The 26759-nt window shown below is 47.5% G+C and overlaps 2 protein-coding genes across 4 annotated transcripts in view; one reads left to right on the forward strand and one right to left on the reverse strand.

Annotated features, from left to right (window-relative positions):
• PTPRE (protein tyrosine phosphatase receptor type E) overlaps positions 1 to 3830 on the reverse strand; it is a 167539-nt gene extending 163709 nt beyond the window's left edge. For 2 of the 3 annotated variants that reach the window (XM_059052228.2, XM_067024318.1), the window contains exon 1: positions 3759 to 3830. The gene's annotated coding sequence lies outside the window, so the exon portion shown is untranslated. Of the gene's footprint in view, positions 1 to 3562; positions 3579 to 3758 lie in introns of those variants that run through there. The other variant, XM_067024319.1, reaches the window with a different exon arrangement.
• Positions 3831 to 16120: 12290 nt separating this feature from the next.
• CLRN3 (clarin 3) lies at positions 16121 to 26490 on the forward strand. Its single transcript, XM_059052230.1, has 3 exons — positions 16121 to 16349; positions 22507 to 22686; positions 26210 to 26490. The coding sequence occupies exons 1-3, from the start codon at positions 16121 to 16123 to the stop codon at positions 26488 to 26490; spliced, it is 690 nt and encodes a 229-aa protein (XP_058908213.1).
• Positions 26491 to 26759: the final 269 nt, after the last annotated feature.

Consider the following 26759-nt stretch of genomic DNA (forward strand, 5'->3'; position numbering starts at 1 on the left):
CTTTGTTTTCTAGTCTAGAAGCCATTCTCCTGACCCTGGGGCCACGCTGGCTCTGGACCACACCACTTCTCGATGTCGGGTTCGGCTCGCTTGCATCTGGCACACAGCCTGCTTTAATCCAGCCCATGAATCCAGGCTGATGCACATAAAACACTGCACCTCCGCCTGCCAGATCATTCGCACATTGAAGAGCCAATGGAGTGCATTAAAGAATGGATTTGATCGTGGAGCACAGGTTAAAATACTTAATCACGCAAATTTTACATCATCTGTAAAATTATCACGCAAAACATACAGTTAACTGGCACGTCTCACCGTATTGATTTGATCTAGCACTGTGGAAGGCACACAAAAGGTATCTATCCACTCATGTGGATTCTGAGTTTGTTCATTTATTCATTCAAACATCACTGTTTCTTACTGCACGCAATACACAGCCTCGGGTATTGGAGGGGATTAATCACAATTTACGGAGTGCCAGCCACGTGCCTGGTACTTCATATGCATCAGCTCTCACTCTCACAGCTGTCCTGTGAAGCGGAGATTATCACTCCCACTCTAGGGGAGAGAACACTGAGGCATGAATCTTGAATAACTCAGCCAAGGTCATACCGGAACCAGGATTTGAATCCATACCTGAACCCAAAGTCCAGGCTCTCGGAAACATACCTTCCACCCTGAAAACACAAATGACCTGGTAGAGGAGAGAAACAAGTCAACTGGAAATCAAAATAGATTCTCATAGCTGCTTCAGGACAGGTAACCTTCTACAGAGAGATATCTCTTACGGAGGGGGGTTAGGAAGGCTTTGTGGAGACAGGCATTTGTGGGCCTTGAGGTATGAGTAGGAGTCCCGAAGATGGAGATGAAGGGGAAGGAGATTCAGAGTAGGGAGCTGAGCAGGCTCCATCTCTGAGAATCTGGAAAGCATAGGGGTGCCTTCAGGCAGCACAGAGCCATTGGCTCACTAGGAGATGGCACGCCAAGGGAAGTGCTGAAGGCGATCTTGGAACACGCAGTTTCTTCCTAGTGATAATCAAATATTAAGAAGGCCAGTCTTTATCCTAATGGATATATTTGTTCTTGTTTTGACAGCAGAACCTCTGTAACTCAAACATTATAAATGAAAAAGACATGTCAAATAAAGGAACGGAGGGTGGCGTCCATGGGGCTCCTAACTGACCTCCAACCCGCCTCCTTGGGAGGTCATCTGGGGTCGCTCTGGTCCAGGTCAGACAGTCATTTTAGCAAGTATGTCGAGCATCTCCAGTGTGGTCCCTAGACAGACCTCTCTTATCTCTCCAGGATCCAGTTCAATCACATTAAAAAAAATAAAAAATGAGTGCCTGCCTATCAACCATGACGGACATGCCCTAAAAAGACACAGACTCCCCTACATCCGCAGATGCGCTCCTAAAATGTTTCAATTCGTCCAATGATAGCTTTCAGAGCCTCCTGTCAGGTACCTGCCTGGCTGGGCACAGAGGACACAGTATGGTCCTCGGGGAAATGACAATGCAGCCTGTCTTTCCACAGCAGGGTGGAGGCTGGTGTGATTAGACGGATAAAGAAAACATTAGCAAAGTGTTGGGCTGGGTCAGGGGAGTTCACAGGTTGGATGTGGGACATGTTGAGTTGGGGGCATTTGACATTCCAGAAGAAAGGTAGAGTGGGCACCTGAGCCTGGGAATCGCAGAGGGCTGGTCTGGGCTAGAATGTGCCTCTGACCTGGAAGGAGGGAGTTTGCTAAAGGGGGATGTGGCTTGGACTGGGATCATGGTAGCAGGAGGAGAGGCAAGTAGACCAGCCGGGGCACAGTTCAAAGGAGACCCACCTTCACACTCCAGCTTCATTGCTAGCCAACCATCGACTGCTGTCAACTCCTCACACATCCACCTTCAAGACGCCCCCTCTGCGGACCCCGGACCCCCCTCCGACGGCTGCTGCAGCCGCTCTCAGGGGTTGATGATTTGCACACACACACACATCCCAGGACGGGGAGGGGTAAAGCACGAGGACACAGAGCTCCGGGAGGCTTCTGCAGGCTTCCTTGGAGGCACTGTCCCAGGCCACCTCGGGGCCAGGTGTCCCTCCAGGGAAGTGAGAAGTGGCCCCTGTGCAGAGCTTGTGGACCTGAGCACAATACTTCACATTTCCTCTGTGCCTCCACAGGGGTCCCAGGAGGCATCACAGTGACAGTAATACGAACTCCCTCAACCACTGCCCACAACTCACTTGGCTGGGGGCGCTAAGTAGGTATGGCTTTAAATCTAAAACCATCTGGATTCATCTAACGACCTGGCCTTCTACAGGGACAAATCTAGCTCTTAGGTCTCAACGACACATGGAAAGTCTGGGGGTTTTGTGGGGAGGGGAGGGGCAGTTGCTGGTTCACAGGCAACATTAACACCAATGAACAAAGACCTCAGCCCCTGAGATCACGGTCAGAGGCAGTGTCACATCGGGTCAGGGCCTGTTCCATGTCACCACCTGGCCCTTTGCTCCCCGAAGGCTTACAGCCTGTGCTCGGAAAGCCCAGACCGCAGTCCTATTCGCACACTGAGCTCTGCCCCAAACCACGAAGGATGAGTGACCGTGGCAGTCAGGAGGCAGCCTGGGCCACCGGCACCCACCCTTTCACACCCTCCTTTGGCTGAGAGCTCTGGTTCTGAAAACGCACGGCCCTCCCGTTACCCGCTCCCTGCCACAGTTTATATGGGCATGAGTCTATTTTGCACAGGCAGGAATTCACTGACCTTTCAGACACAAAGACCTCCAGGGACCCTGGGTCAAGAGGTACTGGGGGTCAGGAGCTAACTGGACACGGGCCCAGGGACTTCTGAAACACGTGACCAGCCTTTGCCGGTTTTGATCCAGTTCTACCACCTTTCTCTCTAGAATACAAGCACACACGGAGCCGGATTCCTCTTTCCTTGAGTTTCCTGGGTTGAAACTCTGGTAGAGAGGTCCTCTTGCGAGACAGATCGATATCACAATTCTGCCAGTATAATTGTTTCACCTTTCTAGAAAGGGTTGCCATGCCAGGAAGGAATTTAGGTCAAGCCCAGCACAATCACTCAGGGCTTGGCTATGCCTCTCCATCCTAGGGGTTGTCCGGCCTTTCCCAGATGGTCCCGGGAAGCCCGCGGGCTCGGCTTTGCGCTGCCCTCTGGCCCAGGAACTCTGACAGGTCACCCCGCCGACGCCGCGGACCGGCCTGGGCCAGCGGGGCCTGCCCACTTTCCCCGCGCTCCCTGCCGCATCTCTGAGCCCCCAGCGGCATCCCCCTCCGCTCCCCTCCTGGCAAGGCAAGGGGCGCCTGGACAGCAGCGCACGCCCCTCCCGGAGTTGGTGCAACTCGGGGACGCTTCCTCCAAAGGCGCCCGTCTAGTCTCGACCCCTGCGTGCGGCAGCCCCCAACACACCCGCCTGGCACCCCTCCTCGGTCTCGCCTGCTTTCACACGCGTCCTCCAAGTCGCCGTCCCCCCAGCGCCGTCGCCACCCGCAGACACACACGCTCCTCTGGTCCGTTTACCCAGAGGGAGCGCGAGAGCTGCCAACCTGGTCGCCAAGTTGGGCTGGGGGGGCCCGGGGCCCGAGGGCCGGGGTCGCGCGGTCCCTTGACACGGGCACCGGCCGCGCCGCGGGCCGGCAGGGACCGGCCTCGGGGACCCGGCATCCCGGCGCGGCCCCTCCCGCGGCGGCGGCCGAGGCGGCGACCCCGGCCTGCTCCGGCCCGCACCCCGCGCGCGCTCACCTCGGGGGCGCCGGTCCGGTCGCGCCGATCCCGCCGCCGCGGCGGCTCCGCATCTCCCGGGCGCCCCGCCGTCCCCGCCGGGCGCGCAGGCGGGTCGTGCGGACGCGCGGAGGCCGCGGGGTCCGGCCGCCGCCCGCAGCCGCGCAGGAAATTTGTCCGGCCGCTCCCGCCGCTCCTCCGCGCCGCTCGGCTCGGGCTCCGCGGCGGGGGCGGGGGCCCGGCGCCGCGAGGAGCGGGGGCGACGCCTGGTGTCCGGCGCCGGGAGCGCACCCGGCGTCCAACCCACCTGCGGCCGCGGCTCCGCCCCGCAGGGACGGCCGGCGCGCGGCAGGCCCCCGGCCAGCCTGGACGTCAGCCCAGGCTGGTGCCCCTCGCGGAGACCCTGGCCGGGGCCCCAGTGCCCAGACCCAGGCATCATGTAGGGGGTCAGGGTGTGACAGCCACTTTTACGAGCGGGAAAGGCCCTTCCTACCCAGCCTTGGCCCTGGGCACCAGGAAGTGGCGTGGCTGGGCGCCAGCTCCGGGCCATGCAATCGCAGAGGGCAGGCACCCTGTACTGCCTCTGGTTCGGAGAAGTAGGGAGAGCCGGGAAATCTCCTGGGCCGGTATCTTCCTCCGTAAAGCGGGAATAAGGGTGGCCACTTGGTGGATGTTGAAAAGGGCTTACTTGTCGTTAAGACAATATCCAGCACACGCAGGAGGAAGAGCAACTGCCAGAGGGGTCTGGACCGGCTGTTCTGGGGGACGGCTTTCCAGGTGACCTCCTGCAAGCTGTTTAGGGCGGTTTCGGAGTCAAGGAGAGTCCATGGGGAAGGGCAGAAAGGATACATGTTGCCTCATCTTGGTTCTGAGCCTTCCTGCTGTGCCCTCCACGTTGGTCCGAGGCCCCCACCCTCATGAAGGAGAGCGCAGCCCTGTTGCAGGGACCTCACTCATTATGGCTTCTGAATGAAGGAGCCAATGGTGAGAAGGTGATATTCAGGGTATGTTACCCCACCTTGTATCAGTAGCCAGCAGACCACCTTCTGGGACCCTTGGGACCAGTTTTGGACAGAGCTGTAGAGCCCAAAGGCTGAGGAGGATGGCCACCTATGGGCTGAGACCATCCACCATGCAACTGCCTTTCCACAGGGTGTAAAGAGGGGTCAAAAAGTGGAGAACTTGAACTCAACTTTCTTGCCTTGCCCTGTCCATGCTGTCCCTGGGGGATCTTGTCCAGCTACAGGACTTTAAATATCATGTCTATGCAGGGAGCTCCAGAAAAGCACAGCTCGTCTGGTGGCTCCGATCCTCCTGTTTGTCTACCGTGGCAGACCCAGCTCTTGCTCTGACTCTGTTTCTCCACAGGCACCCTGTCTCCACCTCCCCTCCCACCTCTAATCCACCCCTACGTCTACTTCCTGTCTAGCTCCAAAACGCCTCTCGAATGGGCCCCTCCTCCCCACTCCACTGCCTTCATCTGATGACTGCAGTAGTCCGCCAACTTCTGACTCACTGTTTTTTAGGCAATCCATTCTAAGCACACCATCCAGGGGGACCCCTACAAATGGAACCAGGTCCTGCCAGTCCTCTGCTTAAAAGCCTCCGTTCCGAATAAAAATCCAAACGCGTGGGGGGCTCTGCCTGACGTCTCAGCTGCTCCTGAGCCCCTCACCCCGTTCCCTGGGCTCCAGCCCCCAGGTCCGTCTCTCAGGGTCAGAGTCCAGCTCCTCCCCACCTGAGACTCCCCTCCTTGGTACGTGGCCTGCACCTTCTTCCTGACTGCCTCTGGAAAATCACCCCGCACCCGTCCCCTCGGGTCCTCTCTCACAAGGTGTATTCACTTGTAGGGTGTCAGTCATGGCCCCCTCCTTCCCCCTCTCTCAGGGCTGTGAGCTCCAAGAGCGTCCATGCTGTGCCTCTCCCCATCACCTCTCCATCTCCAGCTCCTGATGCAACAGGACAGCCGGGAGGTGCCCAATAAAAGCCTGTGGGCTGTCAGAACAGAGGAGGGGCGCCGGCCCCAGCACCAGGCAGCCTGGTCACTCTGGAGACCAGCAGGTGGGCGGCCCCCTCCTGAGCATATGCCCTGGGGGAACAGTCCAGGTCAGGTGGGGCTAAGGTAGCCCAGTGACTCCACCCAGCTGTCAATGTCCCTGCCATGGTGGCCTCCAGAGCCAGCCTTCTGTACAGGAGACGGCGATCACGTCAAACTCTGACGAGCACAGTTTTGCTTGTTAACCCTGCAGGGCTGCAGAGGCAGAGACTGTGATGCAAGAAGAGAGAACCAAGTTGCCTTTGTCGGACATCTGCTGTTGGAAAGTAGCAGCTGGGGGAACAGGATGAGGGCAGACGGTGCCTCTCTCCGGGTGAGATCCTCTCTGCTGGACGCCAGCGATTCTTCCCGGAATTAAGCAATATTCCTCAACCTCTGCGGTCTAAAGACATTCATCACTGTCGTCCAAGAGTGTGTTGTCAGAGACATCGATCCAGGGTTGTGTTGGTGTCCATTCGGAAGCCCCTTGACCCTCCATCTCTATCTTCCTTCCCCCTCTCATGGGCTCAAGGCCCCTCCTGACATCAGAATCAATTCCCTTATTCCCCTCCTAGGCTCTGAGGACCACCCCCAGCCTCTTGCCATCCTGAACACCTATGTACTCTCATCTTTTATGACCCCAGGACATGGCCCTTCTTACCTCCACAGCTTTCTCTTTAGCCCCTGACGCACTTCCTGTTTAAACAACCATCGGTTTCACATACGCCATATCCTCCCATCTGTCTCTCACCTCCTCCTCTTCACCAAGCCATGCAGCTCCTTTCCTTTAAAACGCAGCTGGAGGCAGTGTTCCTGTGACTGGTCATGTTAACTGTAGTTATGTGTCTTGTCTTCCGTTTTACTGGAGGACCGGGCCTTTGGATTTCTCTGCGGTAAAACCCAGATAATATGCCTGGCGTGCTTTAAGGGTTCAACAGGTGCCAGTCAAAGTTAAAATGCTGAGGCCAGAAGTGTCTCTAGAAGAATAAGCAAAAAAGGCAAAATTGGTATGTAGACAGAAATCAGAGTTTGCTTTTAAACATTGTCCAGAAACATTAACATAAAATTGTCCAAATTTAGGAGATAAAATCAGAAGGTCTTGGTGACTGTTGGCTACAGAGCAGGGCAAGGAAGGAAGACTGATTTTTTTTTTCTTTAATTTTTATTTATTTATTTATTTATTTTTGGCTGCATTGGGTCTTCATTGCTGCGCGCGGGCTTTCTCTAGTTGCGGCGAGCAGGGGCTACTCTTGCTTGCAGTGCGTGGGCTTCTCTTTGCGGTGGCTTCTCTTGTTACGGAGCACTGGCTCTAGGCATGTGGGCTTCAGTAGTTGCAGCTCACGGGCTCCAGAGCGCAGGCTCAGTAGTTGTGGCGCATGGGCTTAGTTGCTCCGCGGCATGTGGGATCTTCCCGGACCAGGGATCGAACCTGTGTCCCCTGCATTGGCAGGCGGATTCTTATCCACTGCGCCACCAGGGAAGCCCAGGAAGACTGATTTCAGGACCTGTCCCCACATAGAGAAAACTCAGGATGGATGGCTATTCCAAACTTTAGAATGTGCCAGAATGAGTAACTCTAGTGGATCCAGAACTTTCCATTTTTACCTTACTCATCTATCCTTCTCCCTCGTCTTTTCCCAAGTTATGCCCAAGTATTAACATTTACTAACCAGTGAAATCATGAGGACAGACCCTTTGCTGGAATTTTCCTTTACCCTTTTTTTCTTGGATTACTTTTCATTGTTGAATAATATATCATGTATTATAGAGATCCTAAATGTACAGTTTAATAAATAAAGACAAATGCATCTATCAAGATATTGAACATTTACATCACCCCAAAAAGTTATCTCATGCCTCTTCCCAGAAAATCTCCTCCTCCTGCTAAAGGCAGCACCTGTTCTGATGTCTATTACCATAGATAGTTTAACCTGATCTAGATCTTCATATAAATGGAATTGTACAGAATATACTTTTTTATTTCTAGTTTCTTTCACACAGCAAAACCTCTGAGTTTCATGCTTTATTACCTATATCAGTAATTTAGGTAATGTATCTTTTTTCTCTCTTTGCTTCAAAGATTTTTCTCATTTGTTTTTTTAAAAATTTGATTAACATATGTCTTAGTGCAGTTTTCTTTGTCTCATCACACTTGGGATTAGTTGTACTTCTTGTTCATAATGTATATAATATAGTTTATAATATCTAGTTTATAGTTTTCATCAACTTTGGGAATTTTTCAGCCATTATTTCTTCAAAAATGTTTTCTGCCTGCCCTCATTTCTGGGACTTCATTTATAAGTACATGGTGTATCCTAATAGTGTCCCATAAGTCACTGAAGCTCTTTAAACTTTTAAGCCATTTTTTTCCTCTGTATTTCAGTTTGCCTAGTTTTTATTGCTATATATTTAAGCTTGCTAATCTTTTCTTTTACAGAGCTTAATCTTCTCTTAAGTCCACCCAGTGAAATTGTCATTCAGATATTGTATTTTTAGGTCACAGAATTTTTATTTGGTTATTTTAAAACTAATTTTTATTTCTCTGCCAAGTTTCTTCATGTTTGTTTATTGTATTCAGCTTTTCCATTAAATCCTTGAATATATTCATTATAGCACTCTTAAGTTCTTGGCTAATTTTAGCATCTATGTCATCTTTGAATGTGCATCTATTGAGTTTTTTGGTCCTGATTATTTTCCTGCTCCTTTGCAGTCTAATTTTTTTTTTAATCATTTGAAGGATGCAAAATTCCTGAGAGTTTGGATTGGTTGAGCTTTTGTTAGAATAAGTCTGTAGAAATCCTTATAGGTGAGAGTAGCCCCAGTTTTATGACAGACTTCACTGAAGTTTCATCTTGATAGTGTACAAGTTAGTGTTCTATGGAAGACTTCAGGAACTCTTACGCAGACCTCTAGAACTTCTTTTCTGCACAGATTTATTCTGCTTTGGCACCCCGTCTCACACATTCCATCCTCCCCAGTAAGCCACAAACTTTGATTTCTGTTCCTCTACTCAGACACAAAGCTGCTCTCTCTTTGGGCTTTACTTCTCTGTGCTGCAGTTTAGAAAACTTCCCAGTCAGAATGCTGGGGTCAATGTTGTAATCCTTTCATATGTTTCCTTTCTTTCAAGGATCACAGCCATCCACGGATCAAAACAAAACAAAACAAAAGCAAAAAAACTTTACCATGTGTATTTTGCCAGTTTTATACACTTTTATATGGTGGGAAGGTAAGTTTAATATCCTTACTTTGTCATGGCTAACACAGGATTTCCTATGTTTATGTTAAATATTTATTGCATTCTTTTGTAATTATCTATATGGATCCCTTCCTCCAAGGCTTGGGCTAAGTCAATTTTGCATCTTTAGCCCCTATCAAGCACCTTAAATGGTGCAGAGTGAATGATTTTTGAATGAATGAACTAATATATATGTGTATATATATGTTTGTGTGTTGGGGGGGCAATTCAAGTTTTATGTTATGTGCTGTTTAGAATTGTAATTAGTTTAGTAAAGTTATGTGGTTATGTTATTTAAATAGCAGTTAACTTATACTTTTAAAAAATAGGGCACACATATACATGGCTCAAAATGAAAAAGGTTCAAAAAGTGAAATAATGAAAAACATGTCTCCTTGCTTCCTTGCTCCCCAGACAACTAGTTCGCCTTTTTTGAGACAAAGTTAGTTACCAGTTTCTTGTCTAATCTTCCAGAGGAATATTAGGCATTTGCAAACATATGTATATATATGAATTTTCTGTTAACTAAATCGCAAGATATGGGTATTTTTCCATACTAGTACTTATAGACCTACTTCGTTCATTTTAGCCATTAGAGTCAAAATGTGGTTGCACCAGAATGTATTTAACTCTGCTTCTGTTGCAGACCACATATTCCCAGTCATTTTCTAATACAAAAACAGCTATGTGGAATATCCTTGCTCATATGTCATTCACATGTCGTTTCAGGTATATGAGTATATGTGTGAATATAGAATTCTTGGTCACTGGATCCAGGTTGTTTTTTTAAAATAGATGAGCAATACGTGTGTGTGTGTGTGTGTGTGTGATTCTTTGGAAAAGTTTTCACTATGTGAGTATGAGTGCAGTTACCATTCCACCTGTAATGACAAATAGCATTAATTACTTCTCTTCTTATATGATTAAGAAAGTTTGATTCAATCCCTTAAGTAAACTGACATCTAGAAACTGGAGTAAATACCATTGGAAGGCCAAATAATAAAACAATTCAGCACCTTCCATGATCTGCTTCAAGGGATGCATGGAATTCCCTCCTATTCCTCACTCAAATAATCATAAATGTTTATGCTTTGGCAAAAGTATATTTTTTCCTCAACTTCTTCGAGAAACTTGGAGACCTTCAATGGATTTCTGGCAGAATGAAATGACAATTTCTTTATTTTTCACCATGAAATGAGTGTCTATAATCCACAGAACATTATTACTTGTGGAATGATTTAGTATCCACGTAGGTTCTGCCTTGTGTATACTTTTGATTTGCTTCAGGAATTGAGGGAAAATGTTGGTAATAGAATATAATACAGCACTGAGATACCAAGGAAAGTCTCTTGGTAAATAGGAGATAGACAGCTATTTCTTATCAGCTATTAAAGCAGGTTAGAAATTTAGTTCTTAAATGTTTAATTTCCGGAAGTATTGCAATGTTAAGAAAGGCTTTTATGTATTAAAAGATTGCCTGTTTGAAAGATAAATATCATATGATATCACTTACATATGGAACCTAAAATACTACACAATGAACTTATCTACAAAACAGGAACAGACTCTTAAACATAGAGAACAGACTTGTGGTTGCCAGTGGGGAGGGGGTGGGGGAAGGGTGGACTGGGAGTTTGGGGTTAGCAGATGTAAACTAGTATATATAGGATGGATAAACAACAAGGTCCAACTGTATAGCACGGGGAACTATATTCCATATCCTGTAATAAACCATAATGAAAAAAATATGAAAAAGAATATATATGTATATAACTGAGTCACTTTGCTGTACAGCAGAAATTAACACAACATTGTAAATCAACTATACTTTAATAAAAAATTTAAAAATTAGTAATTAAAAAATTTTTAATTGCCTCTTTAATGGAAAATTATGAGTATGTCTAGGCAGTTTCTCTATTAAAATGATCCCAAAGTACACACAGCCTACATACATTTTATAACAAAAGTGAAAATGTACATGAATTCATTAAAAATAGTAAAATAAATCCTGTTATATTCTTTAGAGTTCTAGGTGCTGTAAGACGTATACTTGCGATTTAAAAAAAAATGTTAACCTTTAGTAACCCACATGACAAACAAAAGAAGAAATCAGCAGCCTCAAATTGTAGAAATAAACAAGAAAGCTAACAGCTTGTCCCAGTGCTTTATCAGCTAGACTAGCACTTTCCAAAGCAAGAATCCTTTAGTAACGAGATATTGTGGAGGAAGGCAGAGATGATTGTACATGGCACACAGTACATAACGGCCATTTTTAAACTTTATATATGAGTTGCATATTTATTTTCATATTGGTACATCATCTGAGATTTTATTACAAGTAGGCTATAATGGAGATAGTATCATAGTCAATTCATATTTGTAAAAATATGAATACAGAAAAAATATTAAGGAATTAGAGGTGGGAATTCACATCTGTCAAAAATGGCACCAGAGGAGCTGGAATGATGGAATTGTGGGAAGTCTGGAGCCAGGGCCACTGCCCAGGCGCTGACATGACCTTCCCCCCAGATTTTGGTCTTGTTCTCCAATCGATGGCGTCTTTGTGTTCTGGACTGTGCTCTATTTGCAGCAGCCTCTACACCCCAGGCTCTGACATCACTTTTCTTTTGTCTGCCACACCCAGCTCTGTCTATCTCAGCCCCTACTTCATGCAGGCCCTGTCCCTGGAGGAGTCCCCGGACATCTTTCACTCTTGACAGAGGGGGAGACGGTCCCCAATATCAAGCCCTCTGAGATTCCCAAACCTATAGTTGGAAAAGGTTCTTGACTTGAAGCAAGATCACAGATTCTGCTTCCCCAAACTCAAATGAATCAAAAGCAAGACCACCTTCCCCCAACTCTAAGAGATATGTGGGTGACAGCTTTAGAGCTAATAAAATGCCAAGCGATTTCTGGGGTAGAGGCCTATAATTGTTTTTTGCAATAACTTAAAGCTGAGAGGATAAAAGTTCTGGACAAGGATGAAAGTCCATGAACTCAGGAGCAGATCCGAAAGAAACATAACCAGGAAAGAGAACAAGACAGGTGACCTCGTTTGAGGCTCTGTACCAGGTTATGCATGGGACTTCCCTTACCTGAAACGTATGTGAGCTTAAGTCAACTTGATTTAGGTATTTTGTCAAAGCTCTGTACATTCTTTCCTCCTGGATGCATTCGACAGAAAAAGTGGAAGAAAGTCATCCAGCCAAAAACTGAAGCTTGGTGAAGATAAGACAAAGTGAGCCCAGATAAGGTAAGAAGAATATCAACGGAAATCACTCACAATGCATTAGAACAAAGCAATGGTTGGACAGAACCGCCCAGGTTAAGCATAAGCAAGACAAAAAGAAATGCCAAGAGGACTATGTAAACATACAGCCAAAGGAAAGAAAGACAGAGTAAACCCTCTGGGGTTGGGAAAACACAATCCAACGAACAGCTTCCTCTGCATGTGTTATGCTATGTAAAGACTTATAATAAGAAGAATTTAATAAAATAAGAAATGAATAATGAGATAATAAAACAATAGAGATGAACTGATACTCCAAACCATACAATTTCAGATTAAATACATAAGCTAGAAAAAGACTTGACTGAAAGACTAGTTATGCCCACAGAGGAAAGCAATAGTGAGTGAGTGCAGAGGAAGACGGTAAAGAGACCAATTCGAGAGAGATGGTGGATGTGGAGGCCAAAGATAACCCAACCCAAGAATGACTGATGTGCCTCAAGGTAAGATTCCAGCAAATGGGGCTCACAATTCAGAAATATGTTACAGAAAAAATGTATCTGCCATGAGCTGAGTGAACAGATTGAAAAGACAACTTAAGAATGAGAAAAAACAATGATACAGAACAATCTATACAAAGTGTCTTCAGGTCAAGCTACTGCATTTCATGAATAAAGGCTTTTATAACTAGGCTATCAGAATAAGAAAGTCACAATCAGAGAGAAGAAATAAAGCTGACCTCAGACTCTTCCACAGCAACATTCAATGTCAAAACACAAAATTTTGAGGGGAAGAAAATGCAGCAGCCATGCCGTCATTCAAGAATAAAAGCTGACTGCTTCTTCTGACCCTGATGGAAGAACAAGGACCAGATTGGCCCTCCAGTAATAAAACAGAAAATTATATATATTTTAAAAAGGGTTTCTAGACACTGGACATTAGGCAGAATCGGGCTTTAATTCCTGAAAGAAAAGAAAAAAATGAGGTTTTACTGACCACTGCACCAGGGAGTTTCCAAGGAGGAATTCACAGGCAATGGTGCAAGAGAAGAAACGAGGAAGAGCCAGTAGTCATTTGGAGTTGAAGAGAAAGAGATCAGAGTTTGGGGAAGCAAAAGTGGCTAAAATTGGTGGTGCAGAGTCCTGGAGAGAGATAGCTGCCCAGGAAAGCTCTAGAGATCTGCAGGGAGATCCCTCAAATCTTTGGTTGGGTGCTGGTCCATAAGGGTGTGAGGAAGCCATCTGAGGTCACAGGAGAAGAACCACTGGAAAGCAGTGTGACAAACAGTTCCTGGAGTTGACACAGAGCTAGGAAGAAAGACTTTGTAACAGAGAGTCCAGAAAGAGACCTACACAGTGTGGTCATCTGATTTTCAACAAAGATGCCAGATGCCAAGACAATCTATCAGGGAAAGAGTAATCTTTTCAAGAAATCAAGCTTAAACAATTGCATACCCACATGTATAAGAATGAATTTCAGCCATTACTTCATACTATATTAAGAAAACAACCTCGGGCTTCCTTGGTGGCGCAGTGGTTGAGAGTCCGCCTGGGGATGCAGGGGACGCGGGTTCGTGCCCCGGTCCGGGAAGATCCCATGTGCCGCGGAGCGGCTGGGCCCGTGAGCCATGGCCGCTGAGCCTGCGCATCCGGAGCCTGTGCTCCGCAACGGGAGAGGCCACAGCAGTGAGAGGCCCGCGTACCGCAAACAAACAAACAAAGAAAAAAACACCTCAAAATAAGCAAATAACCATTAATGTACGAATTAAAATTATAAAACTTCTAGAAGAGAGCATAGGAGAAAAATACCTTTGCAATCTTGGGTTAGGCAAAGATTCTTAAATATGACATTTAAAGCTCAATCCACAAAATGAAAACAATTGGTACTTAGACTTCATCCAAATTAGAAAATTTTTCTCTTCAAAAGATACTACAAAGAATATGAAAAGATAAGCCAGAGACTGGGAGAAAATAGTCGCAAAACATATATCTAGTAAAGGACTTACATGCAGAATGTACCTTATAAAAAACCCTTAAAACTAAAATGTCCACCAAGAAGGACATGTGTAAATAAATTCTGATTACTTCATACAATGGTAAACCTGATGTATTGGCATGAAAGGGAGTCCTATGACAAACTGTTGAGATTTTTAACAGAAGATTACGAAATTGAACACGGAGTAGAACTTGGTTTTAATACAAACGTGTATGGGCATAAGGATATGGGTATAAAAGTCGTTGCCCAAGTAAGTCGTTGCCCGAGTATGAACACAATTATTTCTTTTAGGATGAATTTTTAAATTATATTTGCTTTCTTCCTTTGTTCTGTGAGTTCCATTTGATATTTTTTTCTAAGGAGCATATATAATGCTTGTATCATGATATAAAATTATTTTCAGACTGGAAGAAGGGCTAGAAGGATATAACTACGGAAATTCTGTCCTGTCCCTAAAAATGTAGTTAAAATGAATAGACTTAAGTAGAAAAAACTAGTTTTCCCCATAGTTTTCACAATGTTATGAAGATAAAGATGCACATTCACTGTGTTAAAGGTGTGTAGTTAACTTGGTACAACTTTTTCTGATGAGCAACTTAGCAAAATGCAGAGCAACAGCCTCAGAAAACGTTCACACGCTTTGACTCCCATCTAGAAATCTAAGCGAGGAAATATTCAGAGATATGGATGCAGGTTTGTCCAGAAGGGTGTTCATGCATTGTTCTTTTTCAATTATAATTTAAAGTTTGGAGCAACATAAATGTCCACAATAGTGGAGTATTTGCACATATATCCCCGATAACCCATTCAACAAATATTTGCTGAGTGTCTGCTGTGCCAGGCTCTTTGGCAGACCCTGGGTCTAGTGGTGACCCGAACAAACATGTCCACCTCCTGGTCCATAGTCTAGTTATTCTAGTGGGAAAGTCAGACACTATCAACTCATTCCACAAATAAGTTAGGTGCTATTCAAGAAGAGTACAGGATGAAAATGTGCATATACGATATTACTTTATAGCCAGATAAAGAATATAATAAAAAGAAGTGTCCATAAAGTGCTGTGAACATCTATTTATTATCTCAAGAGATGATATTCTTGCCAAATGGGAGACTTTCTCTGAGGGCCAGAAATGATCATTTACAAACCATTCGCCACTCAACAGGGAGAATGGAGTCGCAAAGACTGAAAGCAGGATTGTTCGGAAACACTTCCCTCAGAGAACAAGAGAAAGAGAGAGGAAACCTCTCAAGTTAGAATTTAAATAGTGTGCGGGTGTGATCCAATTTCAAAGAGGAAATCTGAAAGGTGCACTTCTTTATCAAGGTCTAAAAGTAAAGGGTCAACTTTTCTCTTTCCACTCTCCAGTATCCTCAGCAAGGGCTTCATCTCCTTAGGGTTTCCTTTTGGAACACTTGTTAGGGTCAAGTCATTAACCTTGGTAGGTGGGACTCTACGTTGTCGGCTGCTAGAATCAGCAATATTTGGGGGGTACAGATCCTTTGCTCCCTCATTATTTAGGAATTCTAGTTCTCTCCTGACGTGATAGGCTGAGCTTTCTTCCAAGGCACTTGAAAAAGAGTTATAAATTCATGGTGTGATTGAGGAAGTCTTGGAAAGTCCATGCCTACCCCTTGTTCCTGCTGGTTGGCTGTAACCATAGCAACCTCTTGCTCCAGACCAAAGTTCAGCTACTGTAAATCTTTATGACCATGTTCATAGTCCAATGTTCATTAGTATGACCCTTCCTTACGTAGAGAGAGGTTTTATATTTTACTAGCGAGTGTTAGACTCCATTTCTAAATACTGGACTCCAAATGAGAAGGTCCAGAAATAATATAAAAAGGTCTTTGTTGTTTTACCCTAGGATCCTTATTTTCCTGAAAAGATGCCCACGGCAATGAAAAGATTGATGTTCTTATCCAGCTTTGTCACAAGCTTGGGGGCTTTCATCGTAATTTGTTCCATTCTTACAACTCAAGAATGGGTCAGCAGTACAGTTGTCATTAGTGACTCTTCTTCGAATGGCAGTGTGATTATCACCTATGGACTCTTTCGTGGGAAGAGTATTCAAGAATTGAATCATGGAATTGCAGAATCAGACAAAACTTTTAAAGGTAAATCACAACTCACTTGAATGGATACAGTGAGATTGAATTAACTGGGTAAGAGTCAAACCATTCTGTATTTGGGCCAAATAGCCCTTCAAAAATAATTTCCTTGTGAACTGAGCTGGGCTGTAGATATGACGCATATTTTTAATTTTGAAAATTCACTGAATCATTATTTCAGCTTCCTCGGTTCTGGTTGTGTCTATTAGCAAAACAGTCTAAATCGTTCTAGCAGAGGCTGTGCTTAAACAGCACTACAGAGCGTATTGATAGGTAAATAGTTAAGTAAAAATATGGGGCACCAACATGGTATTCTACAGCCAGTAGCGACAGCACTTTTAACTGCATTGACTGTGGATTTTTAGCTGGAGCAAGAACCTCTGTCCAGAACTTAATTATTGGCATCTACGCAAGGAAAAAAATAAAGTGGAAAATATGGACAATTTCTTATCCTTATATCTCAGGTTCATTTCTTGCACTGATTTGAATTTGCAGTCTTACCTCCAAAATATCTCATTGCTGTGGGAATTGATATTGAATTTCCATTAAGGCTATTAATCAAATATTTTACAGGAATTCCTAAATTTTTTTTTTCTGATTTCATACACACTACTCTCCTACTCTCAATGGGTGGAAAACAAAAATTCCTTGAGAATGATAAGTTGAATTTAGCTATTTGTTTGGCATTTGAAGTTGAATATATACCATTATGTTTTCTAAATTTAAAACCAAATTTGTAACTTGTTTACCACCTTAAATGGACTTTGTTTCGAGGGTGCTGCGTGCAGCTCACTACACAGGCTTTATCAGGTACGATGCAGTCATTACCTCTTTCCTTATAAACGTACATCATTTTCTGCCTTATACAAATGTAATGTTTAGCCCTCATGCCGTGCATAATGGTGGGATATTAGCTTTTGACGTTAGCTCCAAGTTCTAGCTCTAATTTGTGACTTTATTAATGAAATGATTTCCTTAAATCCAGAGCAACATAATTATATCTCCGAATGACAAATTTGCCTTTTAGACCTGAGCAAAAGCAACATCTTCCCCAGTATTTCAGCAGCGTTACACATCTGCTCCGGTACCGGCCCCAGGTCCTCAGGAAAATGAGGAATATTCTCTTTGCGGTGACTAGAAAAGAAGACTTTCAAAGATTCACTACCATTTTCAGTTCTGTGAATAGCATTTGCGAAACCAAAATTTGTTCTACTTCCTGAATTTCCAGACACTTGTAAAATTTTTAAAATACGAGAAAACAGCCTGTGAATTTTTTGATTTTCATACAGTGTCGGTTTGGAACCAGTTGGCTCCAATTTGAGATAACTGGCTTCAATGAGATCCCTGACTCCCTACATCCAGAGAAGCGCCGAGGGGGCCCGGGTGGGTCAGCGCCTGGTTCTAGAACCCCATGGGAGTGACGTGAGCACGGTGGCTTTGGGAGGACAGGGACAGCTGTGGTAAAGGATAGCTCTGAAGGTGGCATGCAGCCCAGTGGGCCCACAGAGGAGGTGGGATATTTGCATTTGCTTTGCCTGGCTCTCTATTTTTACTCTTTTCTTTTCTTTCTTTTTTTTTTTTCTCCTACTTTTACACTTTTCCCCAGAGAACCACATTCCAACTTCAAGTCACTGCCTCCAGTCACCCCAGGAGCTGTAGAAGATAAACGACCTCCCAGGCACTGAGATGCTGCACAATTGCAGGGCGTTAAAATCTGCTAGGGACCCTCAGAGCCCCGGGGGTCTTCAGTGTTGATGGTTTTAGCAGTCGTTGAACTGGGAACACTTGCAAACAGTCCTCTCGGAGAGGGAAAAGTCACGTAACCCGAGTGTAGATGGGGGTTCAGCTGGTGCGGGTGTGTGGACATGGTCCCCCTGGAGGAGAACTGCAAACGCGCAGTGAGACAGGTTCTTTAGGACCACACGGGCTTATTTCCAATCAGAAACCAACCATTGGCAGTACAATAAAGTCATCGTATAGATGCCACTTTCCTGCCCTGCTGTGGTGGATTGCCTTTTCGTAGGAGAAGATAACCATGTCAGTTTCTTAGCTAGGATGAGGTCACATTGAAATCTCCAAAGAGGAATGAACATTGCAAAGCTCTGCTACATTTCTAACATAGGATTTATCACATGGTGCCGATTCGGGGCTGTAGATTTTGAAATGAAGTGATGATGGCTGAGTTCAACTTGCCAAAATAATTCAGCCTACAGTACGCCAATGGGTGAGGAAAAGAATCAGTCCAACCTGGGGAGGAAACTCTCCGTGGTGTAGCTAGATTGTTCCGGCAGCTCAGGCTCACCAGGAGCTCTACTAGCCTCACCCAGAGACATCCCAGCTTGTCCAACACCCAGATGAAAAGTGCCAGGTGTCCACCCGTGAGCACGTTGCCTTGCTACTCCAAAGATTCTGGATATTTAATTTTGGTTCAAAAAAACCTTCCTGAGCAGCTACCATGTGAGTGAGGGGCTTGGATCCCAAGCGGAACTGCACAGAGCTGGGTGGACTCACCACCTAGTCTTTCTAGAGAAAGGCCCCGACTCCATCAGTTAAATCCATCAGCCCGCACTACTTGTAGGACAAAGGTGTGTGCAGGTCACCATGAGAACAAGGGGGAGTTTCACCCCAAATGTGCTTCTCCCTGCCCACCAGTCTCTTTTCACCACCTACCCCTTTTGTTCTGGGGGGACTCAAAGTTGTACTACTGGCTCAAAAGCTAAAAATAATGAGGGAAGTGAGTCGACAGCAAAAATCAATTAACTGCAATAATGACTGAACTGAAGAAATGAGGTTTATATCTCCAGAATTTACAAAAAGCCCCTTCTTACTTCTCCTACCTGTCCACCGCACCCCATACACATCCCCTACGTCCCCCCCACCCCGGGTGGGAGCAGCATATCATTTGCCCCCAGAGACATGAGCGCACTGGGAGGAGGAGCATAAAGGGGCAGAAAAAGCTTTTTCCCCCGTCCTTCTTTCTGAAACAACCCTCAGCCATTTCCTAGAGGCTGAAGCCATCAGCTGGGATGTCCCGGGAGGGCTCCTAGGTCACACCCTGGGATTCATGGAGTTAATGAGCCCTTCCGGGGATACACTGTGGTCCAGGGACCGAGAAGCTCCTCTGGGTCAGGCCCCCTGGCGACCAGGTGCTTGAGGAGGGGGTGGAGGCCGTTCCTCGGCGCTCCCTCAATTTCCCAGGACTTCCTGAAAACCAGAGCTAGAAGGGCCAGATGGCCAGTGGGGCTTGAGTATAAATGTCCACGCACAGGAAACCCGGATGTCCGGATGACCCCCTCATTTGTGCACCTTCCACCAGCCAGTACATTTCGGCCTCCCAGCTGTGGGGGCCGTGACCTCTTTCCCCGGGGGGCTGCCAGAATCCGAGCGATTAGTTTCAATTGTGAGGTGGCTTTCTCGATTCCGATGCTTGACCCCTCAAAGGAAGGAGAAAGAACAGAATGTATTTGCCAATTTTGTAGGCAGAGAGCAGCTGTCAGATGCTGTGGAGGTTGATTGTGATTTCATTCTTGCCAACTTTCACTGAATTTCCAGCTTTCGTTGTCTGAGTTCTGAGCCAGGAAGGGGAGGGGAGATACAGCTGTCGTACCTGTGTGGCAGGGTACTCAGAAGGACGAAATAGAATTTGGAAATATGGCAGAGTTAAAATTAAGATAAATTGTCACATTAACTCATAGAAAAGTTTGAGTCACTAGGCTCCAGATGGACTCCCTTTTGAGAACTGATGTGTAGTAGATCTTACCCGCAGTCAAAAAGAAAGCCAAACCTGACGGTCACTTTCTAATTTACTCTGAAAAGGTGGAACGTTCACCATTTGCAAATGAACATCCATTTACAGCTTTTAATAAGAAAGCTTCCCCAGGGCAATTTGGTGCCTTGGACACAGGACATTTTTCCCATGCGGAAATTTTTATTTTCTAGTTAAGGATCCAAATTTTGTCTTATTGGCTAAGGACAGAGGTCGTTTAGTCCCCAGCAAACTTCTGATTTGATGCTGGAGTTTCCTCCTTCATGCTCAGGCAGAGGCTGTGGGAGGGCGGACCAAGCCGGGGCAGTTCTTGCCAGTGGTGACTGAGTTTGGAAACATCTGCAGCATTTGACCCTGCACCTCTGAACAGGTGTGTCCTGCTTCTTGTTTCTCCTATTCTGGTGTCATCTTCCACGAGCTGCAAAATAGGTGTGTGCTACATCACGGCCACGCCAAGCCCTCACCACTGCATCTCCGGGGTGAGCCAGGCAAAGGAGCTAGAGCCTCGGGCTTGAGGGCAGGGCCTTTGGAACTGTCCCAGCCCCACCCATCCCCATGCAGGCAACAGGGGTGGCAGAGAGGACAGCATTCTCAGTTTAACCAATGCCTTTCAGAGTTCTTACCTGGAGTGCATAACAAAGGCCGCTGTGCTGAGAACTTAGCCCTTCCCGTGGGTTAACAGCAGAAACAGTGACAAGGGCTGGGCACCGCTAGGGATGAGCGGACTGGATGTGTGTGCGCTGAGCTTTGCACCCAGAGGCCCAGCTCACCGAGTGGTGAACTCACGGCCTCCGTGCTGCCGAACTGGTTTTTCCCTCTTCTGTCCTCTCTGGTCTCCCGTGGGGTTTGAAGGGCTGTAGCTGTGCTCACGGCAGACCACACCCACATTTCTTTTCTCCCGCCCCTTGTCTTTGAGACTCCTTTCTTGTCTGCTGGCCACAGCCTCCTGCCTGCGGGACAGCCCCGTGCTCCTGGCATCCTATCCCGGCTCGGTCTGGAGACGCTTCCAGCCCGGGCTCGGCCACGTGGCGTGGCCCTCAGGATGAATTCTCTCACACAGGAGGGTCTTTACAACCATATCCCCAGCGTCCAGGTGTCCGAAGGCAGATTTGCTGTGGCCAAATCTCTCTCACGCCCACCCTCTGTCCGATGACAGGAAATTCACCTCCCTCGCAAAGTACCACTGATTTAAAAAGGAAAACATCTGAACTAATAACATGTGGGTATTCAGAGGTGGAGAGAGGACGGACCCCGCACAAGTATCGTCACGTCTTATCGGGAGAGTTGAGCCTGTCTGGCCAGCACGGGTAGGGAGGTAAAGTCAGACTAAACGTGTGCAGCCGGGGCCAGGCTGGCAGGGGCTTTGGAATCCCATCTTATGAAGGACACATTGGGGTTTATACCCCTTTTCAAATACTGGGAAAGGCTCCAGGCAGGAGAGGAGGGAGTGGATTCCGCGTCGCTCCAAAAGGAGCGTTAGATCCAGGGTAAATGTTGCAGAGACGCAGAATGAAAACCCTTTGAATGACTAAGGAGACGCAGTGATGGGAAAGGCCACCTTGCAAAGAGAGGGCTCCTTGCTGCCAGGACATGTTTCAGGAGGAGGCTCCAGATCTCCTCTGGCTCCCAGGGCCCCACTTCTGAGAATGTGCCGTCCACAGCGGAACAAGAAGGCTTCCATGGCCGTTCTGGTTTCTGTTCTTTAAAGCTGTTCTGGGGTGAAGACGTGAGAGGCTCCTGCTCTCTCCCAGGGGACCTGAAAAACAGGAATGGAAAGAAGGAAGCTTTTACTTTCTCTTTCCCACCCCCATCATGGCTCTAACACCTTGTCATTCCCGATGATGGTGTTAGTACATTACTAAGGACTCTGAAATCTTTTTCCCAATTTACTTTTTTTCCTTCTGTCGCTGTGACTTTCACAGAACCTCTTGGTAAACACTTTATTGAATGTGGTAGCGATCTCCTAAGGGCCTAAAGCACAATGGCTGCTCTTGGAGATGTTTATAAACGCATTGGCTGGGTTTCCAGGTAAGTGTGGGGAGAGCGTGTGTCTCTGGTGTCTGCTTATTTTGTAAACAAAGGAGGGAGAGGGGGAAACAGACGCCCGGGGAGGCTGGCTGGTGGTGGTTAGAAAGCGGAGAATGGCAAAAGCAGGAACTGATGGCAAACGGCCCAGGGCACCTGCGTTTCATTTTACGCGCAAGTGCATATCCACATCTGGAGCTCCCCTGCACTTAAGAAGTATGCAAATTTTATGAAAAGGCTGACAGTTTCTGACCCCAGTGCCTAAGCAGGTAGAATGGGGAAGGAGGTAGAATGGAGTGCGCGAGGGCGGACCTGCCCTCCGGTCCAGAGTTGGTCTTTGCGTCTGCGCGTACTTACCAAACATTGCTTTAGTTTTAGGGACATTGAACAGTTCTCCGCCAAAGACTCTACACCTGGCGGTCATCCTGTTCCTGGTCCTCAGTTTGTTCACTTCGCTCTTGAGCTCTGGGTTCACCTTCTACAACAGCATCAGCAACCCCTATCAGACGTTCTTGGGACCGATGGGGGTGTACACCTGGAGTGGACTCAGCGGTGAGTATCGGCCGAGAGGACGTGCTCTCTGCCTCTGTCCCCCTGCTTCCCTCTCACACACGTGGGCACACACGGTCACGGTCCAGCCACGGGCATTAGGAGGGCCCCCTGTGTGCTGAGTTGCGCGCTGGGGGCTGAGGTTTATTTTTGTAAACTTACAGCATTTAGTCAGTATCTTTGGTTTGTTTTTTGGTTTTTTTTTGTTTTTTTTTTGCGGTACGCGGGCCTCTCACCGCTGTGGCCTCTCCCGTTGCGGAGCACAGGCTCCGGACGCGCAGGCTCAGCGGCCATGGCTCACGGGCCCAGCAGCTCCGCGGCACGCAGGATCCTCCCGGACCGGGGCACGAACCCGCGTCCCCTGCATCGGCAGGTGGATTCTCAACCACTGCGCCACCAGGGAAGCCCCAGTCAGTATCTCTGGAAATAAAATTCTGTTTTAGGTGCCCAAGTAAGAGACCAGAGTGAGGTGAGGATGGCGTGTTAGGTGTTAAAATATATGACATACCCAGTCTTTGCTTTGGAGTATCTGGTGTAAGGAGTTGAACAAAAAACACATGCATCCACAAAACATTCACTGGGCTCCTGCGGTGTGTGCTTGACTCCAAATTAGTCTCCGCATGATGCGTGGAAGTCAACACGTGAACACGCATGCACACACATGCATGTGTGTTATTTAGTCTACTTCTTGCCCTCATAGAACAGCAGTCAACTGGGCTTAAAATCTCAACCTGATCGTGGCACAGAGAGCCACCAAGAATGTCATTTTGGAGAATCTGGGGCCAATGCCCTTCTTGTGGGCAATCCGTGAGTCCCGATGTCGCTGGGCAGTGTCGCTAGGTTGTGTTACTTGTTTGCTGGGAAAGGTATTGCGGTGGGGGATGGGAACGAGAGCCCAGCTTGAGTCACAGTGTTTTGGACCTTCTCTGCGTCTCATGGACTCCGTGGCCACTGTGTCTGCCCAGGGGCGTGGTCATGTGGGGGCCTCGTTGCCCCTGCCAGGCAGCGGGTTTCTCCTGCTCTTTCCCTCCCTCCACCATGAGAACCTGCTCTCGAGACTGGATCAGAAGCAGCCCATCCTACTAACCGGACGGCTCTGGAGGTGCTCGCGTGTAAGCCACAGGTGGTGCATTTTTTTAAAACAATAAGTTACTTTATTTATTTATTTATTTTTATAAATTTTTTTTTTTTAATTTTATTTTCGGCTGCGTTGGGTGTTCGTTGCTGCGCGCGGGCTTTCTCTAGTTGCAGCGAGCTATGGCTGCTGTTTGTTGCGGAGTGCGGGCTTCTCATTGCAGTGGCTTCTCTTGTTGCGGACCATGGGCTCCAGGTGCATGCATGGGCTTCAGTAGTTATGGCTCGTGGGCTCAGTAATTGTGGCTCGTAAGCTCTAGAGCACAGGCTCAGTGGTTGTGGTGCATGGGCTCAGTAGTTGTGGCACGTGGGCTCTAGGAGCATGGACTTCAGTAGTTGTGGCTCACGGGCTTAGTTGCTCCGCGGCATGTGGGATCTTCCCGGACCAGGGACCGAACCATGTCCCCTGCACTGGCAGGTGGATTCTTAACCACTGCGCCACCAGGGAAGCCCTGGGATTCTGCTTTGAGGAGAAAAATACCAGCATCACCTCCCGGGCCCCTGTGCCCTCTGACCCCAGCCTGGCATGGCGCAACCCTGACCCCAGGGGATAGCACTGTAGTCTGAGAGATGGTGGAGCCGGAGAGAACCTTGCAGACGGTGTGTCCCAACACATTTGATCCTCAGTCCAGGAACCGAGAGCAGAGAGTAACCCGTCAGGTCACACGGCCCGATGGGGACAGGCTGGGGTGGGAAGCCAGTGTCCCGAGCCTTCAGGGGCTGCTCGTTCTACCAGGGGCTCCCTCCAGGCCCAATAAATCTTCTGTCCCAGAAGCCGGACGACAGGCTGTGAGAGGCGTGCCCTTTTTCAGGGGCTCAGGCCAGCATCCGTGTCCATGGCGGCCCCTCCCAATTCCAATCAAAGCACCCACTTCAGGAAAAGGCATTTAACCCATTTCCATCCTACCCCTTTATGACTAAGTTTTCATTAGAAAGTTCCCAAGAGCACAATGAAGGATAATTAAGGGGTGTGAGACGCATAGTGCAGAGAGGAGGGGGTTTGTATGTACCCACTCCTTTTCTTATTAAGAAATAAAACCATTCGTTTGAGGATGAAAGACCGTCTTCACGGAGAGTGAGAACTCCTCACGCAGAAGCCCTCTCATTAGGGCCTCTGGAGGGCCGTTCCCTGGGTGTCGGTTACGATCAGGACAAGTTTGATGCCAAAATGTCCTTCTAGTTCTGGGTAGATGTCAGCAGATGACGAGTCACGCAGCCTGTGTCCCAAAGGACCTCCGTCCTGGGGACTCCCGGACAGACACCCGGCGCGCTCAGGCCCCGCCCCGCCGGACGGCGCTCCGGCAGCATCGCGAGTCTGGAACGTCTGCCTCCTGACCCTCCTCCTCCCACCTTTTTAAACAGCTTTACTGAGATATGACTCACATATCCTACAGTTCACCCCTTTACTGGCACCCAGACAGTGCCATTCGGGGGTTTTAGTATATTCACCGATCTGTGCCACCATCACCACGGTTGATTTTAGAATATTTTCATGGTCTCGGAAGGAAACTCCTCCCCCCAGCCCATCCCCAGTCCTAAGCAGCCATGAAACTACTTCGTGTCTCTAGCTCGCCCACTTTGGAAGATGAGGAATGAGGTTCAGAGAAGCTAAACTCATCTCCCAAGGCCAGTAGCTGGAGCCCTTGAACCCTGCTCTCTCTGACTCCAGAACTATGTTCCTTAACTAAGCCAAAGGAGCTTTCCAAAGTCAAAGTGGAGGAATGTTCTCTAGTGAAGGACATTGTGAAGAATTAAAAAAGGGAAGATAAAAAATGTAAAATGATCTTCTCAAATGACTTCAGTAAAGAGATCCTTTCTGGTTAAATGCTGTACTCTGTTGTGTGTAGAACGAAATCCCAGCTCCTGAGCCGGCATTCAGAGCTCTCCAGGTGGGCTCGTCCTCTGTATCCAGTGCTCAGGACCCCTCCCCGTCAGACGAGCTTGTGCCTCACAGAGCCGGACGCTCTGAGGTCATCGTCCGCCGCGAGCCTCTGTCGGCTGCCTTTTCCATTGGCCCTCCCTCAGCCTTCCCATCCCGCCCGTCTCTCTAGATAGTTTCCCCGTTGGCCCCCGTGTTCAAGCATTTATTCGCCACTCATTCAGTACACCTGCGAGGTTCATTGCCCAGGGAAGTGGGCAGAGCAGCTCCTCCTGAAAGGACTTGAGCCGAACGTTTGTCCTGTCCACAACTGCGGTGCACCATCGTTCGCATTCGGAGCCTAGAATCTAGCTCGCGTCTTTCATGTCTTTTGCACTCTCCCTAATGCTTAAAAGAGAGCAAACCCTAGTGTAGATATTCAGTGAATACCCATTGAGTACGTGTGATAAAGGAAAACGGTGATATTAAAGAATGTATCACCATGTTATCTATGAAACTATTTCTTCCTTTCAGCGTCTTTCACATTCATAAGCATGGTGCTTTTCGTGGGGAACACACAGTGCAGTCGTCTCTCTGAAGAGCTGGCCCAGAGGGTCTACTTATTTTCTCCAGCGGTCACTCACCGGGGAACCTCCCACTGCTACGGATACTCGTTCTGGCTCATCCTGCTCGCCGTTCTTCTAAACATAGTCACCGTGGTCATCATCTTCTTCTACCAGAAGGCCAGGTACCAGTGGAAGCAGGAGCAGAGAAAGCCCACGGAGTATGCCCCACGGGATGGAATTTTATTCTGAATTCCATACCCGCGTTTGGTGGTTCCGTCTACTCCGTCGTAGGCCAGCTCCCCGAGCGGTAACTGGCTGGCTAGTCTGGATGATCAGCAGGTAAAGTGCGGCCCTGTTTGACTGTCATTCTGTGACAGTTTTTGTATCTCATGACACTATGTTCTTCGTAACTGATGTACCCTTGAGAAAGGATTCTTCCCATGAGGGTAGGGAAGATGAGAAAGCAAGCTCTCCAGTCCTTGTACCCTTCAAAGCAGTAGAACGATTGTGAGCCTGTG

The sequence above is a fragment of the Kogia breviceps genome, chromosome 2 (assembly GCF_026419965.1).
Source record: "Kogia breviceps isolate mKogBre1 chromosome 2, mKogBre1 haplotype 1, whole genome shotgun sequence".
Taxonomy (NCBI): Eukaryota; Metazoa; Chordata; class Mammalia; order Artiodactyla; family Physeteridae; genus Kogia; species Kogia breviceps.

Coding starts and splice junctions, on each gene's coding strand:
- CLRN3 (XM_059052230.1), top strand. CDS start 16,121: ATGCCCACGGCAATGAAAAGATTGATGTTCTTATCCAGCTTTGTCACA. Junction 16,350..22,506: donor ATCAGACAAAACTTTTAAAG/GTAAATCACAAC, acceptor ACATTGCTTTAG/TTTTAGGGACATTGAACAGT. Junction 22,687..26,209: donor CACCTGGAGTGGACTCAGCG/GTGAGTATCGGC, acceptor TCTTCCTTTCAG/CGTCTTTCACATTCATAAGC.